The sequence below is a fragment of the Euprymna scolopes genome, chromosome 14, assembly GCF_053919585.1.
Source record: "Euprymna scolopes isolate OS-2025 chromosome 14, ASM5391958v1, whole genome shotgun sequence".
NCBI classification, from domain to species: Eukaryota; Metazoa; Mollusca; class Cephalopoda; order Sepiida; family Sepiolidae; genus Euprymna; species Euprymna scolopes.
Window position 1 is genome coordinate 119556053 of NC_136495.1, and position 18549 is coordinate 119574601.

At 32.5% G+C, this 18549-nt stretch overlaps 1 protein-coding gene across 2 annotated transcripts in view; it reads left to right on the forward strand.

Annotated features, from left to right (window-relative positions):
- LOC145293252 (N-acetylglucosamine-6-sulfatase-like) overlaps positions 1-18549 on the forward strand; it is a 512787-nt gene that overhangs the window by 457361 nt on the left and 36877 nt on the right. For both annotated transcript variants that reach the window (XM_080139826.1, XM_080139825.1), the window contains exon 4: positions 15854-15919. In XM_080139826.1, coding sequence (XP_079995952.1) covers positions 15854-15919 — 66 coding nt within the window. The remainder of the gene's footprint in view (positions 1-15853; positions 15920-18549) is intronic.

Below are 18549 nucleotides of genomic sequence, written 5' to 3' on the forward strand. Positions count from 1 at the left end.
TCAAATGGACTGGTCATGTTGTCCGAATGCCGGATCTCCGCCTCCCAAAACAGATTTTCTACTCTCAGCTAGTTGAGGGAAAGCGTGCCCAGGGTGGCCAAAAGATGAGGTATAAGGACAACATCAAAGCAAATCTAAAGCGGTTTCACATGGACCTTGAGACATGGGAGGACGTGGCTGGGAGCAGGTTGGCATATACACACACACATATATATATATATATATATACACACACTCACACACATATATATATATATACACACATATACAATAGTTTTACATTGAAAAGCCCTGTAGAATTGAAAATATAAGAAATCATTTTTGAAACCGAATTCAGTGCTAAGATTTATTTTTTCTTTATAATAAACTAGCGAGGGGTACCTGGCGTTGCCCGGGTGTTTGGGGGGGGGGGAGTAAGTATGAGGATCGAACCCAAACCGTTGAGGCAAAGTTGTAAATTAAAGTGTGAAAAAAAAAACATTCGATGTTAACCATTGCCCCACCGCGAGATTAAATTTATTTAATTAGTTGGATTTAGCAGGTGCCCGTTTTAATGAGTTAATGAGGTCAAGTTTGACTGCGGGATAGTATTCATTTACTGCTGAACGCTTTTTTTTTCTCCACCCCCAAGATGTTATAGGAAAAAGACTAACCCACATGCGGCGAGCGACAAATATTGAATATTTATCTTCCCGAAATCGAGCAAATTAAATAGACAGGTGAGCTTCGTTGTTAACGGTGAGATATTACGATTTATATGTGATATAAAAAGTTTTAAAAAGTTGTGAAGCGACCGACCGCTTCTCTGAAAGAAGCCTTTTGTAGACACAGAAAAAGCGAACACACATACATACATTTTCGCTTTTATATTTATAGATAAACACAATATAAATCAAATGTATTGGTTAACTCTGGGCCTTCATCAGTGAGTTATAAATGTTTTTATTTTTCATTGTTGATAAATACCGACGATAGCCAATCTTTCCTGGTGTCAAATAGACAGCTATCAAAATCTAAAAATTTTGTGTCGAGAGAACACTAGTGACCCGTGTAAGAGTATCAGATCTAACATTTCTACATTGTTTTGGTTTAGCTGTTCTCACTATTGAGACTAATCACGTCTCCTGTAAAATAATCCACTACTTTGGTCTGCTCCAATAATCATCAAAATAAATCGACCACTTTTTATTTACTAAGATATTTTCGCTCTAAAAATGATATTGTTGGTGAATGAACATTACGATGACTGGAATTAACTTTTCTAATCTACTTCAAAAAAATTTTTTTTTAATTCATCTCAATCATATAAATTAGATATTTTATTTAAGCAGTAATTCATCTTTTCTTTTTTTTTTTTTTTTTTTTTTTTTTTCTATTATATAAATCTTGTCTGTCGGTATATGTGCGTCTCTGTTTTAATTTTCTTATTGTGTTTTTCCTGGGGATGGGGCATTCTACCGGATGCCACACATTCTTCTAGTTTAGTTACTCCAACAGAGAGATCTTTTTAAGATTCTAACCATCCCTTTAAGTGCTATTGTTTGTATTTCTTTTGCACTTGGTTCACCGGGTATATTCGCCAGATAGTTTTTTAAATTCTTTTTTATTAGCTCGGTTGCTTCTATAATGACTAGTATTCTTGATACCTTAAGATTCCAGAGTTCTTTTCATGTCGTACATAAGTCCTTGGTATTTTGGTATTTTCTCCTCTCTGCTCTGTTAAGGTCAGCATCATTAGGGACGCTGACTTCAACTAGGGTTGCCACTTTCTCCTTCTTGTCCCATATCACTGTCAGGCTTAATAGCCCCATTTTCTAGGTATGTAGTCGTAGGAATTTTGTTGTCATAGTGGATGGTGTATGACTTATTCCCAACTGTTTTTTCCGGTAAACATGTTCCCAAGATTTGCTACTACATTGGATATTCAGGTTTTTACAGATTTTCCAGTGTGTGTGTTCTTATGTCTGCTAAAAAAAACTTTTGTCAGTCGCATCAGACCGGGTCAAAACTGGAACCATCTGAAAGACCGATCCCTCGGGCACATAATATCTGAAAATTAGGGGAAAAAAAGATTAATTCTGGTGTGGTTAACTGAACCATTTTTTGCAAGGAAGGGTCACTTTTTGTGTCAAAATCTTTGGAAGTCACATATGCATAGCAAACTGAATGTATGTTTTTTTAAAAACGTTATTCTAAAGGGTCATATAAGTCATCATGGCTGTGACAACTAACGCGTTTTCCTCTTTTTTTTATTTTATTTTTTTTTTTTTTAATTTATTTTTTTTTTTGTGGTCGCACGGGCACTCACTGCTATTTTGATTGAAAGAAAAGTTTTGATTCATTTATTGTTTTTTTTTTTTTTTTTGTTTTTTGTTTTTTTTAAGGGAAGGGTTCCAGCACACGGACTGCCAAAATATTTGAGAAAGTTGTCATCTATTTCTTCCATACTTTTCTGAGGGTTGCTCAATATCCTTAGTATAGCAGCTCTGTCCAAACCGAATTTCATGTCCACCTGGGCAATGCCGGGTATCCATGCTAGTATGTAATCAAGCCAAATCTCTGTCCAACAAGATGTCAGAAACTACACAAGATACATTTATAAACTTTACATAATCAGATTTGGTATTACATATAAGAAAATACTTTATGTTAAAGGGTAACAATGGTCAGATTAATGTTGAGTGTGAAGGGGTTAGGTCAGAAAAATTTTTTATTTCAATCTAGTTCTGTTCGATTTTTTAAATTTTATTTTTTAACGTAAGTCACCACTTATCAAGGTCTGGAAGCTACTCGAGGATAAGGGTTAATGAGTGTACGGTAGTTAATGGGACAATATCGTAGTAATCGTTAGTAGTGGAAATTTTATAAATTGGATTATTTCAAGGGGAACGGCTCAACAGGAACGTGTTTATGTTGGACTTGAAAGCAGACAGTTGCACAAGCATGTGGTACTAAGAAAAAAGCTTTATTCATGGAATCTGTTTAGGTTTAGGCACAGATAAAGCATGGGGGAAATTATTGATTCAGCTAGATGAGTGTTTTTCGTGACATATTGGTGAGGGGGCGGGGCGTAGATTGGAGTTCAGATGAGCACCTGCCATGAAATTAACAATAAAGCAGAGACAGGCTTGCAACGTCTTTTCTGTGGGAAAGAGTTTGCAGAGAAGAAAAAATTGACAGACTAGGCTATAAAGACTATTTTATTTACATCAAGTTAGCTGTGCATGGTGGCAAAAGTAGTGACACGTATGTATGTATGTGTGTGTGTGTGTGTGTGTGTGTGTATATATATATATATATATATATATATAGCCAGTAGAGTTTAGTTTCCTAGAAGTACATCCAATGAAACAACATGTGCCTACCAAAATAGTGCTCAATGAGTGAACAGAGCAGGTATATTAATTTTATTTATACAAACATTAATGGCTACATATGTGCATACATGTTTCTGTAATCACCCACGTTGGGGGATTACGTCTTCAGGCCAAGAATTTCCTTCAAAAGTGACATTTCCACCAAATACGTTTTTATATTTCGTTTATCAAGTTAAAATACAACCTGGGTGGGAGTGAAAAAAAGCAAAAACGGTAAAAGGATGAGTGAGGTCTTTGAAGATGATAAACATCTTTTTTCTTTTCCCCTTCCCCCATCCAACCTAACTTTTGGCTTTTTATGGCATAGGGTACTTGAGAGTTTAGTTTTCTTGTCTTAGAGTCTGTAAGTTAATAACCTTAGCTATGGTCAACCAAGTACTGACCGGTGCCTTTTTAATCCACCTCCACCCACACATACATGCAACACACATATAACACACACATACACAGACACCACCAACACACACATACACACATTAATACATATATTCAAAAGCGAATCCATGCTGAACGCTCTTTGTTTTATTTACTGAAACTAGACAATGATTCTGAAACTACTAGAAGATAAAGTAAAAGTTACATTAAAAAAAAAATAAATAAAAATAAAAAAAAAATAATAAATAAATAAAAATAAATAAATAAATAAAAAATATGATAAAAAATAATAAAAAAATAAATAAATAAGAATAAAAATAAAATTAAATTAAAACAAATAAACCAACAAAATATGAATAAATATAAAACCCGAAAGTTATCTAAACTCCACATGTACCTATATGCGTGTATCAATACACTTATAAATGTCTACATTTATCTACACCCGCGCATATATACACACACACATTACAGACATACATAGACAAATAATAGTATTTTTCTTTACTTATGTAGCGTGGTAACTTCTTCGTATATGCAATATTATGCTACTCGACTACAGACGGGTGTATATATATATATATATACACACACACACATATATATACATACATAAACATATACATATATATATATACATACACATATATACATATAAATACACACACAACAGACATACATATACATACCCACACATACATACATATATAACATATATATAAACAACATTCGGACATCCATACATTTTTGTAATCTATATTGTTACAACAATTCTATACGAGGCAGCCTATTCTAATAGTTCAGAGATATACATGTATATACATACATCTACATACAATAGACACAGAGATACATCCACATACAAACATACACACAGATATATAGATACAGAGATATATATATAAACATACAAACATACATGCATACATAAAATACACTTATACATACAAAGTCACACAAATATAGACATATACATATATACATGTATACATGTACCGTGTCACCAAATGATACATCTAAAGTAGAAACAGACATGAATACATTTACTATATAAATTCACTTTTTCTATCAAATTCCACACGTCTAGTTATGTTTCATGGCCCCATCCGCTTGTTACACTTTCCTAAGTTGTAGGTTTTTACCGTAAAAATTGACACTACGTATGAAGAAATAAATAGATGAAAGAAAGTAAGGAATGAAGGGTGAATGGAAGAGAAGGGAATAAGGGTATTAGAGTGAATAAACAAAGATAAAGGTAAGTACTAAAATATATAAGCTTATATACTCGGTTTGTATAACCTAAATACTCTGATTTCTGTCATGTGTTATTATATATTATTATTGTATCGTGATACATCTTATGTATATCTGCCTTACCATCGAAAGAATGTTTGTTAAATATGAGGATAACCCTATGAACTTCATGCTGAATTCAATATAAATTTTTACGTAGTGTCAATTTTTACGGTAAAAACCTACAACTTAAGAAAGTGTAACAAGCGGATGGGGCCATGAAACATAACTAGACGTGTGGAATTTGATAGAAAAAGTGAATTTATATAGTAAATGTATTCATGTCTGTTTCTACTTTAGATGTATCATTTGGTGACACGGTACATGTATATATGTATATGTCTATATTTGTGTGACTTTGTATGTATAAGTGTATTTTATGTATGCATGTATGTTTGTATGTTTATATATATATCTCTGTATCTATATATCTGTGTGTATGTGGATGTATCTCTGTGTCTATTGTATGTAGATGTATGTATATACATGTATATCTCTGAACTATTAGAATAGGCTGCCTCGTATAGAATTGTTGTAACAATATAGATTACAAAAATGTATGGATGTCCGAATGTTGTTTATATATATGTTATATATGTATGTATGTATGTGTGGATATGTATATGTATGTCTGTTGTGTGTGTGTTTATATGTATATATGTGTATGTATATATATATATATATATATATACACCCGTCTGTAGTCGAGTAGCATAATATTGCATATACGAAGAAGTTACCACGCTACATAAGTAAAGAAAAATACTATTATTTGTCTATGTATGTCTGTAATGTGTGTGTGTGTATATATGCGCGGGTGTAGATAAATGTAGACATTTATAAGTGTATTGATACACGCATATAGGTACATGTGGAGTTTAGATAACTTTCGGGTTTTATATTTATTCATATTTTATTGGTTTATTTGTTTTAATTTAATTTTATTTTTATTCTTATTTATTTATTTTTTTATTATTTTTTATCATATTTTTTATTTATTTATTTTTATTTATTTATTTATTTATTTTTATTTATTTTATTTTTTTATTTTTTTATTTTTTTTTTTACCTTAATGTAACTTTTACTTTATCTTCTAGTAGTTTCAGAATCATTGTCTAGTTTCAGTAAATAAAACAAAGAGCGTTCAGCATGGATTCGCTTTTGAATATATGTATTAATGTGTGTATGTGTGTGTTGGTGGTGTCTGTGTATGTGTGTGTTATATGTGTGTTGCATGTATGTGTGGGTGGAGGTGGATTAAAAAGGCACCGGTCAGTACTTGGTTGACCATAGCTAAGGTTATTAACTTACAGACTCTAAGACAAGAAAACTAAACTCTCAAGTACCCTATGCCATAAAAAGCCAAAAGTTAGGTTGGATGGGGGAAGGGGAAAAGAAAAAAGATGTTTATCATTTTCAAAGACCTCACTCATCCTTTTACCGTTTTTGCTTTTTTTCACTCCCACCCAGGTTGTATTTTAACTTGATAAACGAAATATAAAAATGTATTTGGTGGAAATGTCACTTTTGAAGGAAATTCTTGGCCTGAAGACGTAATCCCCCAACGTGGGTGATTACAGAAACATGTATGCACATATGTAGCCATTAATGTTTGTATAAATAAAATTAATATATATATATATATATATATATATATGACCTTGCCTATGATGAAAAATTTCCATCTAATTCCTCTGTCAATTTTTGGTCTGAAGACTTGAAACTTGATACATAGGGGATTTGGACTTAGGTTAGATTTAGTTTTTAGCTGGTAAAAATAGCTGCTAAGACGTCAAAATTGAACAAAATTCGAACTTGGTTTGCGTAAGTCAACTAAACATGTTATTTTTGTGAATGCGCAAGTATAACATTTTTCAGTTTTTGTATGTGTATGGATTTAGGTTAGGCAATAACGAATAAGGCTGGAGAGCTATGTTTTGATTCTAGCATAGCACCCAAGTCATTTCTTTCTTTCTTTTTTTTTCTTTTTACTTTTGAAATCTCTACTATATATTGGGTGCAATATAATAATCAAGAGTATTGGCTCTAAAATAATAAATGGGAAATCTATATGAATTAAGATATATTCAAGCACATTTTACAATCTGGCCATGTCTATATATTGGGTACAATATAATAATCAATAGAGAATTGGCTCTGTAATGATAATATGAAGTCTAAATAATATGAAGTTAAATTAAAATATCATATTTCAACATATTTTATGATCAGGCAATACCGGGCAACCTGCTAGTGTGTGTGTATACAATAAATATATATATATATATATATATATATATATTCCAATTAAGCTGCACAGAATTTTCTGCATTTATTTTTGTAAAGACTTGTCAGGTTAAAATGGGTATTTTGAGTCCTTAAGTGAATTGAAACGCCGAAAATTCTGTATAGCTTAATCAACAAATACATCTTCATAACTTTCTACCTACCTACCTCTATTTGCATATTGAGCACTGTTGAAATAAATAAGTTAAATTGATATATAAAATATCTCCTTAAAATATTTTTATGCAGATACATGAAATAATGTGTATTTGTGTTTGCATTTCGGCAGCATTCTTTCGTTTAAGCAAAAATTGTTAAACATGACTATTCTCCTGCTTAATTACACCCCCCCCCCCATTTTTCTAATCTTTTTTTGTGTCAAAACTTTTAGAAAATAAAAATAATGTATATTCCAGATGTATCACAAACGTTTTCGATTCCTCATCAAATCCTCTTCAGGTGACTAAAACAAATGAACAAAAAAAACGTCATAACAACAGATCATTATAGTTCTAGGAGAAACATTAATAGTTTAAATTCCTGGACATCATTTAAAAAGCTGTTCCTGGTTTCATACATAATGTTAATTGTAGGTTGCTATTTTTTAATAAAGATAGCATTGAGTATTTTTGATTTTTAAAAAATTAGTTTCAGATGTATTGTTATGCACTAAAATTTGTCTTGAGTCAGAGATGAAGGTCAATTATGTTTTTCATTTATCTAGAGTGCATAGTGAGGTGGTAAGATAGGGTAGTAGTTGTAAAACGAATGTAGCTTATAACTTTATTGCATTCTCTCAAAGGACATTTAAACTTTTAAGTAACCTTGGTTCTTTCTAATGTTTAATAGTTACATGTATAAACTTAATTTCCCCTCTCTGGTTTATCATATCCCAACTTACTACATCAATATATTCATTAATAAAAATGCTAAATTAATTTATCAGCCTGCATCTTCTCAGTAAATATTATGTTAAGTTTTCATAAGAACTATTACAAATCCTACAAACCAAACAACCAGATAATGAAATCATTCCTTTCTTGGTGTAGAAAGCTTATTTTTGTAATGGACCTGTAAAGAAAACAATTGACATAATTATCAATAATATATACAATAACTAGTCTCTCCCTCCACTTAAAAATCAATTTAAATATACTTCAAAGTTACTATTTAATTTGCACCACTGAATTATTGAAGGGAAAAATTTGCGCTCAAGTTGACAGTTGAAACTGTCAACTTGAGCGTAAATTTTTCCCTTTAATTCTCCGACAGACTTTTAGTAAATTTTATAGGACTAACCTAGAAAACAAAATATTCAATCTGTATATCTATAAAAGTTAGAATACATGTGAGGACAATTCTCAACCTATATACTCAACAAATTTTTTATCTATAGACTTGAAATTTGTTTTATAAGATATTCAGACATGTGGGAAACTTTAACCGGTTTTCATCTGGAAAAAAGGGCTGCTAAGGGATCAAAATTGTACGTTGGGGGGAGGTCATCAGATTTTTATTTGCTTGCCAACTGTTTCATGAATGCGTATGCATGGATCATTTACATGACAGATTCCTTATTTTAAGAATAAGTAGGTTTGAAAAATTTTTTAAAGATAGTGTCAAGCTGGCCTAATGGGTATCGTATTTGATTCACTGTCTCTAGGTTTTGGTTTCAATCTCAGCTCGTCCATTTTTTTTTTTTTTTTTTTTTTTTTTTTTTTTTTTTTTATACTTAGAAGAAGTGAACTGTTTAGAAAAAAAACATAATACTCGCATGGACATGTCTCAGTTTCTGCATGAATTAAAATATATTTATGCATATTTTATGGCCCGGATATGTTGTGCAGCTTGCTAGTAACAATATATAATCTCTATTTGCATACTCTACGTTGATGTCATTCTTATTTTAACTGATAATCACCAAATACACAAACTACAGGATTTTTTCCAAAAATGTCTGTTTTTAAATCAACCGTAGAACTGAATATAAATAATGAAATTCTATTCCTTAATGTTCTTATTGACACCTAATAATGTTTAACATTTCAGTGATTCTTTAGAATTACTTTAAAAAAAAAAAAAATGTAGAAACATCTTTGATGTACATACTCACAAAAGAACAAAGATGTTTTATTTGAAAAACCACTGAGAAAATAAAAATTTACTATTTTTAGCAACTCTAACAGTGAATGTGCTCATAAGGCCGAATTTGATCTTGATACTTTGGATCGAGCTGTCACCTCCTTATTTATTGCTGGATCAAAAACATGGTGTCTTGTTTAGTTATAAAATATTATTTTCATAGTTTAAAAAAAAAAAAAAAACTAATTGATGTTTGGAATATGACATCTTCGTTCCATGACGAGTATGTATTTCAGAAAGATTTTTCTATATTTTTTTTTTTTTTTTTAATAATCACCAACATTTCTTCTAAAACAAAAAAACTAAAAAAAGCAGCCAGCCAGCGTCTTTTAAATTCTAAGAACTAATGTCCCCCATTACTACAAAATAATTACTGCAAAAAAAAAAACTAGTGTGCAAAATTAATTTCCGTCACTAAAAACAAAAACACTATTCACTTAATTAAAAAAATATAAAATGAATCCTTATTAATAATAATTGTTGATGAACAAATAAAATTAATAATTTGAAACTTTAAAAATACTACTACAAATAATAATATCCAACATCACAACTCTAACTATATTACTCTTACGTTTCTGAATTTTTGAGATGAGGATTTATTATTCATTTTGGTCGATGTAACCTCCAACCTTCTTTACGTGTATCTTGTCAAATTGAATAATGTGGACAGAATATTGAATGGAACCTTTTATTTACTTTACGGAGGTAGTATGCTCTCGTTTCATCTGTCCTGACTGGGTAGAGGTTCTAAGTAATTCGCAAATGTATTTTTCGGTCACACACACTGAGAATTGAACCTTCAACCTTCAGGAGAATATCACTTTTACAATTGATTTTTTTTCCAAGTACTCTAATCCCTGCGCCACGAGTTCAATTCTCAGTGTAGGCGACCGAAAAACACAATTACCAATATGCAATGTTTCAGAGCCTGTGTTTTTCTTATGTTTTATTTTGTTTTTATACTTGAGTCCATGTGTCACCAATGTGTAAAAGACGACGACACGGCCATAAGAATAGAAGATGGAGAAAAAATCCGTGTCACATCACCTTGCGGTCGGCGATTTGTCGGTAGAGCCACGTGATATCATAAAGAAGAAAGTCAGTGGTTATGTTGACTGAAACATTGTGAAAATGACATTTAAGATGAGAACCGTAGTCCGATGAATCCGAATAATATGCATAATCGATCCTCATCTAAAAAGTTCAGAATTGTAAGCATTTTTTGATTTTGATGAAAAATGGTTAAAAAAAAAAATTGGAAAAAAAGATATATAATTCAGCAAAAGAATTCTGTCATGTTTGTTTATATGTTGGAATTCAAAGGAGAGAAGGAAAAAATGAGTTTTTAAAATGTTGGAGGTTTAGAAAAAGAATGTTACAAACTCCTAGAATTTTCAAGATAAACCCCCCTCTCCTCCACCCCAAACCATGTTTATTCTTAAACTACATAACCCAAAGTGTTTGGATAAGTATGTTTCAGTTAAACGCCAAGTACATCCAAGGATGGAGTACTGCTGCCATATCTGGGTAGGAGCTGCTAAAAACAGCCTATCCTGCCTTGACAGAGTGCAAAATAGACTTCGTAGCCTAGTGGGAGATGCCCTTTTCTCTTCCCTGCAACCTCTCTCCCACAGAAGGGACGTTGCGAGCCTGCCATTGTTTTATCGTTATTTCCAAGGCAATGCTCGTCTCAGCTCCAATCTCTGGTCTCCCCTCGCCAATCTTTCACAAAAAACACCCGTCTAGCTGAAACCACTGTCAGTAATTTTCCCCACTCTTTATCTGTGCCTAAATCAAAACGTAGATTCCATGAACAAAGCTTCTTTCTTAGAAGTGCACGCCTGTGGAACTCTCTTCCGTTTGCCTATTTCCCACCTGATTACAACTTGGATGCCTTCAAGTCCAACATAAACAAATTCCTGATGAACCGCCCTCTTAAGACACTTCATCAGATCTCCATTACTAGCGATTAATTACGATATTATCGCAATGATTACTGTACACGCAATAACCCTTATCCCCAAGTGGCCTCCGGGCCTTAATAAATGGTGACTTCCTTGTATAAAAAAAAAAGTGGGTAAAATAATACTATAGTTTTCATTTATGCCTGACATCCATTTCCTGCTTCCTTTGTTCCGACTTGTTTGACTCGTTGGTCTAGTGGTCTTCATCAATTCGTTGTTTTAATACCTCATCGTATTACAGCTTCCTTTTTCAGCAGCTTCTTTCCAAGAACTGCTGGCTTGTGGAACTCTTCCTGCTGACTGCCCCCCCCCCCGACTTTGAACTATTGATCTTTTCAAAACTAATGTGAATAGGCATCTCTTCTCTTTGTAAAATTCATTTTTTGCAATGGATTGGTAAGTTTTTCATTTCAGGTTTTCAGTAAAAATCTGTTAAGAGCCTGTCAAAACAACAGGCTCATCACAATAATTTTTTTTTTCTTTTTAACGGTCACCACTTATCAAGACCTGGAGGTCACTCGAGGATAAGAGTTAATGTGTGTATGGTAGTTATTGGGACAATAGTGTATTAATCGAGAGTTGATATGCATTAAAAACAAACTCAAATCGATCATTCAGATAAAAATAAATTGTGGTTGTTTTGTCCTACTTTGTAATTTAAGTGTGGAAGTTTGTCCCACACTTTTTTATCATTTTAGAGATTTGAATGATTTCGCTTGCTCGTTTGAAACAGATGTTTTACCTCAGATGTAATTTGGTCTCTTATTCAGTTTATCGTTTTAATCTTTGATTTTAAGGTTTGCTTTTTCAATGAAATCATTCTATTTTATTAATATGCAGTTTTGCATACAGCTATGTGTGTGTGTGTGCGTGTGTGCGTGCGTGCGCGCGCATTTGCTGTGTATTTCTTCTGTCTGGATTAGCTTTGTTAGTAGAGTCAGGCAGTCTGAACGGTTTCCTTCAGAGACAAAATGAAAAATTTTGATCTATAAATCTATAAAAGTAAGAATGTGTGCGTGTGTGTGAGAGGACACTTCTCAACCTATATACTCAATGAATTTTGGATCTATAAACTTGAAATTTGGTATATAATTTATTCAGACATGGGGAAAACTTTTTAATCCGATTTCATCAGGAAAAAAGGGCTGCTAAGGGGTAAAAATTGAAAAATTGGTACGTGGGAGGCCACTGGATTTCTATCTGTTTGCGACTGTTTCACGACTGTATATGCACAGTCGTGAAATATGACAGCTTCTTTATGTTAAGTATGAGTTGGTTTAAAAACACTATTTAACAGTTATGTCAAGCTGGTCTGATGGTTATCATACTTGACACTCTGTCTTCAGGTTTTGGTTTCAATCTTCGCTTGAGCTTTTTTTTTGTTTTACTTACAAAAAGTGAACTGTTCAGAAAAACATAATACTTGTATGCACATGTCTCTGTTTCTTTCGTTTATTTTATTTTATTTTTATTTATTTTTTTTTTTGCCGGGTACATTGTCTAGTTAAAAAGATAAAATTTAAATCTATGGGAAAAAAGGTAGAAATTTTATTAGAAAAAATAGTTATATATACACACCCAATTCCGATGGATTACTTTCTAAGAATTTGAGTTTTTAACTTTATTTTCCTTTTTCTTCTCATATTTGTTTGTACGTTATTTGTCATGCTTTGTTTTTTTTTATAATCTACCCTTTTTATCAGAGCTTTATTGTAAATATTTTTTTAATTTTTTAAAAATTAAAAAAAAATGTTAGTTTTGGAAATTTTTTAATATTCTTATAAATTTTTTTTTTTAAATTCTTACTATTTCATTTTCTTATATATTGTTTTGTATATTCTTTTAGCTTTTTATTGCTTTTTTTTTTTGTCCTTTCTTTCTTTTTCCCCATCATATCGCCCACCTCCAAAATAATCTCAAAATTCTTTCCATTTCTAATCTGAATGTTTTCAAAGTCAGTGTTGTCTTTTTACTTTTATTAATCCCCTAACAAAGGAGGGATTGGACCTAGTAATTCACTCCCGTTCGTTTGTTTGTCCGCACTTTTTTTCAATAACCACACCTTGAATTTTTTATTTTATTTAAAAAAAATGTTTATTTTTTTTATTTTACACAAACATTAGTCATACTGAAAGTTACTTTTCACTCATGGAGGGAGGCACTTGCATCCTCGGCTTGTTTTTGTATACTGCTGGCTTTTTCTTCTCTTTTGATGAGAAGCATTTAGCTTTGAAATGCCTTGCTCTTATTTCTATTTCTATAACCCCTATTGACTTGATAATGTAATAAATTTCCTATGTAACTTCACACTTTATCTCCTATATAATTATGTAAGCTAAGTTGTGTTTGATCAACATTGTTAGAGTGCCATGATATAGAATACACTTTTGTTTTTAAATCTCCAAAAACAGTTTTTCTTTTTGTTGTTCTCTGCATGTATAAGCTGTTGCTATGTTTAGTAGTCTATGACTGTCTTGTTTTTTCCAAGATACCTGCAGCCAAGGCTAGATTTAGTTTGTCCACATAAAGTCTATGGTGAATTGAGTCTCCCAGCTGGCTGTGCTTGAGTCCTCCCTTATGTACCTAATGCTTACAGGTGTTTAGCTTCCGGGATAACTTTTCTCTGATTGGTTGAAGTGCAGTATTAGTAACCAATCAAGATTGAGCATTTTGATTGAATTGACCAATCAGTATCAAATATTTCAAACAATAAGCAAAAACGTTTTCTCTGCTTCTGTTGTTACTACTGGTTTTTACATTTCCTCCCTAAGTCAGGACTAGTTTAGACTAAACTTTCAGGCCTTGATAGAGCAACTAATTTAGAAGAAGGAAAACTCTGAAAACACTAGCGTTTTTTTTATTTAATTCATTGTTTCTAGTTGTCCTAGAGTTTATTTCACATTGTGTTTTGCAATCCTGAACATGCTGCCTCAGAAGCGTGTGAATGAACATGTATCACTGCCACGTTTTCAGAGTTCTGTATTAGTTAACTATCATGATGTTCCTAAGTTTTATGCATTCTCTAATTAGTTTAGTAGCGTCTGGTTTTTATGACCATTTATTATATAAGATGCAGGTTCTTTCGCTTTCTTTTACATCTTCGCGTTTGCTTACAACTTTTTTGCTCAACACATACCTCAAGGCACCCAGGCTAGTAGGGTTTTTTTTTTGTTTTTTTTATAACATTTTCCCCCCAAACAAGGCACATTGCCACTTTGATGTAGGGAGCTACTATCAGGGACATGTTACAGGGGTACTATGTAGGGAGTTGGGCAGCAAGATGTCGGTTCACGTTACACTTTAACTTCTGCATGTCAATACAGTTGGAGAAGCAGGGTCCCAGAAGGGAGTTCAAAAGTCTAGCGGTTCTGGGCAAGAAACTATTGGAGTGAAGGCTCTCTTACATCTAGGGATCTCTACTGTGAAAGGGTGAGATTTAGCTGCTTGTCGGGTCTGTTGGGGGTATTTACTTCGAGGGGGTATAAGTGCTTGCAGTTCGTCAGAGCATTTACCGTTAAAGTACTTGTAGAACAGGCAGAGGGATGCAACATTTCGTCGATGGGACAGAGGCTGAAGCTTAGATGACAGTTCAGGACCTATTAGGTTGGCAACTCTTTTTTTAACCTTGTCCATCGGCGAGAGAATAGTAGCAGATATACCAGCCCAAATATGACAATACTCCATACATGGGCGAATGGTGGCCTTATAGAGGTACAGGATACTTTCGGGCATTAGTAGCTTTCGAGCACGGTAGAGAGAACCTACCTTCTTCGCAGCGGTCCTGGAAATACTCTCAATGTAATTGTTCCAACTCCTGTTTCCTGTGAACGTTAGGCCAAGGAGTTTAAAAGATGTACTTTCAGATAAAGAGTCATTGGCCATTGCTATTGGTGGTAGAGAAGGTTTCTTGTAATTATTGAAGGAAACAAGTTTAGTCTTGGCAGCATTGAATGTGACCATCCATTTTTGTCCCCATTCCACTATAGATTGGAGGTCATCCTCTAGTGTTTCTTCCATTTCTTTAGATATGTGTTCATTTGTTTTCCTGTCGTGTCTATTATAGAGCATGGTGTCATCAGCATATATACCCATCTTACAGACAATTTTGTCAGGAAGGTCATTAATGAATATTAGAGGTCCAAGGATAGACTCCTGAGGCACTCTCACATTTATATCATTAGTTTAATAAAGGGGGATAAATAAATAACCCTTTTAGATGTGACTCTTAAAATTCAGTCACTTTAAATGGGTTTTTTTTTTTTTTTTTAAATGTTGGGAATTTGTCATCAGAAGAATAATTTTGTGCTACCAAAAAGAATAATCATAGACCTAAAAATTCTATATAAACCAACTTGCATTTCAAATAACTTTATTTTTCTTCTTTTTTTTTTTTTTATTTTTTTTCTTTCTTAGTATGGACACAAATCAGTTGGAGGTGTTGAACATGTGCCTCCTGGCTGGACTACTTGGAATGGATTGGTAAGATATCTTTTTCTGAAATGACATCACTTTGCAAAAAAAAAAAAAAAAAAATGTTCATTGAGGTTTTTCATATCTGAAGAAGAATGAACTGTACTTAAACATCATATGAAATTTACAGTCTTTATTTATGTTATAATAGCAGAACTACTCGGTGTTGCTCAGGACAATAGAAGAGGTTAAAAAGTATGTGTAACATCTTTATATTAAAACTTCTCTTTTTTTTTAATTTTTTTTTTTATTTTGCCCTGTTCCTTGTTTTTCCAGATCTTTTTTCCGATTTTTTTTTTCACCTTTACCCAGCCCATTCCTCTCTCTTGTTTTAATATATTGAAAATAATAGTGTAAGTCTCCTTTATATACTAAATAACATGATATTGGAATTGACTGAAAAAAAAAAAAAAACGACTCCCGCCTTTGATAAAATCTAGCGGAGTTGACCCCCAAAGAATGAATACTTTTCCTTCTTTAATTTTAAATACGATTCTTCCAAAGCAATAATGATCAAGAATATACTAACTTTATGGGTGTTTATTTTATATTTTTTTACTTTTAGTTGGATATACCCACATGCATATTGTATACGCGTCTGTATATAACAACTTTTTGGTATTTTACTTCACTAAGTTTTAAGAGATCAAAGGGCTCCTTCCTGGAGCTAACACTTGATTCTGTTATGATTTAAATTTATATCCGAGGGCTCTTTTAAGAATAGATACTGTTCCCTTTATGGCTGCTATCTGTATTTCATTACAGCTTGGTCTTCCAGGGATTACTTCTAAGTATTTATGAAAATTCTTTTTTATTAAGCCAGTTGCTCCTATCACAACCGGTATAACAAGTGCGTGTAATGAGGCATGACCATTTACTTGTATATATAAACATTAATGTGTCTATAGAATATGTAAAACATGTATATATTTGTCTAGTGTTCTCGTGTTTGTATGTCTTGATATATTCACAGATACAGTTCAACGGACATATAACAATTTACAACAAAAAGGGGGCAGATAAGTTTGCTGGAGGTTTAACATTGGCCAATAGTGAAAACATGGCTTTATCCATCTTGGTCTAGTTTTGACGGTTTTGGGAAAGCTGCAAGAAAACTCACCCCAAGGAAACCAAAAATCTCTGTATTTTCAGCAACTTTATTCCAAATGTTTCCCCATTGGAAAGGTGCACACTGTCTTAATATCTACATCTTACCTACGTTGCCCCGACAGCTTCCTCGGGTGTTCCGAGCCCTTTACAACCAGTCGCTAGCTTGTCCCCTTTCGACTCTCTATCAAACTCTTAATTCTCAACTAATGACGTAATCAACAAATATCGCTCATAACCATCCCGTGATGTCTGTCACATATTATTGCTTATCTATCAACTTATCAATACTAAAATTCTTCACTTGTTTCTAAATTCCATTCTATCAAATTAACATCTTAAAAATTATTATCTTAAAAATTTTTTTTTCGTCTCTATACATTATTCTAACCTTCTATTTTACAAACAACAAGAGTTAATAATAATAACTAGACTACCCGTGACCCGTTGGGTCATTATGTTATATTAGCTATGGAATTCATGTATGAGCATGACACTTGTGACGTAAAGAAAATATTTTTTTTTTTTACATAACAGAAACATTTCTATGGAAGTATATTAAAATGAAAAATCACGGACGGATCACTCAAACATGAAAAAAAAAATCCTCCCTATTCGTGTAAAGTTACCTATTTTTCCGAATAATCACTCAAAAATCGAAAATTAAACATAATTTTCCTACGAATTGGACGCCGACGAAAGTCATTTAGCAGCAAAAACGCACATCAACCTACCGATGAGAAATATAAGAATGAAAAACCCATTTTGGAATCCTTCAACCAAGTTATAGAAACTTAAAATCTAAAAAAAAAATAATTAATTAAACCTGAAGCAAAAAAATAAAATCTAAGTAAATAAAATAAAACTAATATTGAAACAGATTAGTAAATGTGTCAATAAATTCACAGTTCTCACACAACTATTTTGTATCTAGAAATGTAAACAAAAAATAAAAACAGAAGGAAGGAAGGAAAAGGGACGGATAGAGAGTAGCAATAGTATTAGTCTTGGCTTTACTACAATTGTTATGTTTGTCAATGGGTTAAAGTTGTTTAGTTGTAAGAAAATAGCAACAGTATAGTTGTAATAAAGAATAGTTGCAAAACACCTCCACGCTTCCCATGTTAAATAATAATTTCGAAATACTGTTAATATTTCAGTGCACAGTTCAATATCTGCAAAAGAAGCGATTTGTGTTTATTTGTTTACGTTGTTATGGGTTAATGTTTATGCGCGCATGCGCAACCGGATGTCGTAAACCGGAAAGTGGGTTACATCACTCGTTACAAGGTCATTTGAGTATTATAATTATATAGATAATTGTCCAGGTTACTCTGCATTTTCCAGACCTACAACGTAACACAGATAGACAACTGCCCTTTATACAATAGAAGAAAACTTGTAGGAAAACCCAATGTTACCCAGGATTAAAGAATGATCACTATGTACTTTTTCACTTTGCTCATAAAACCATATTACTTTGTTTTGTATTTTTCCGTCCCCTCTTATGTTCCGCCCTTTAATATAGTCGA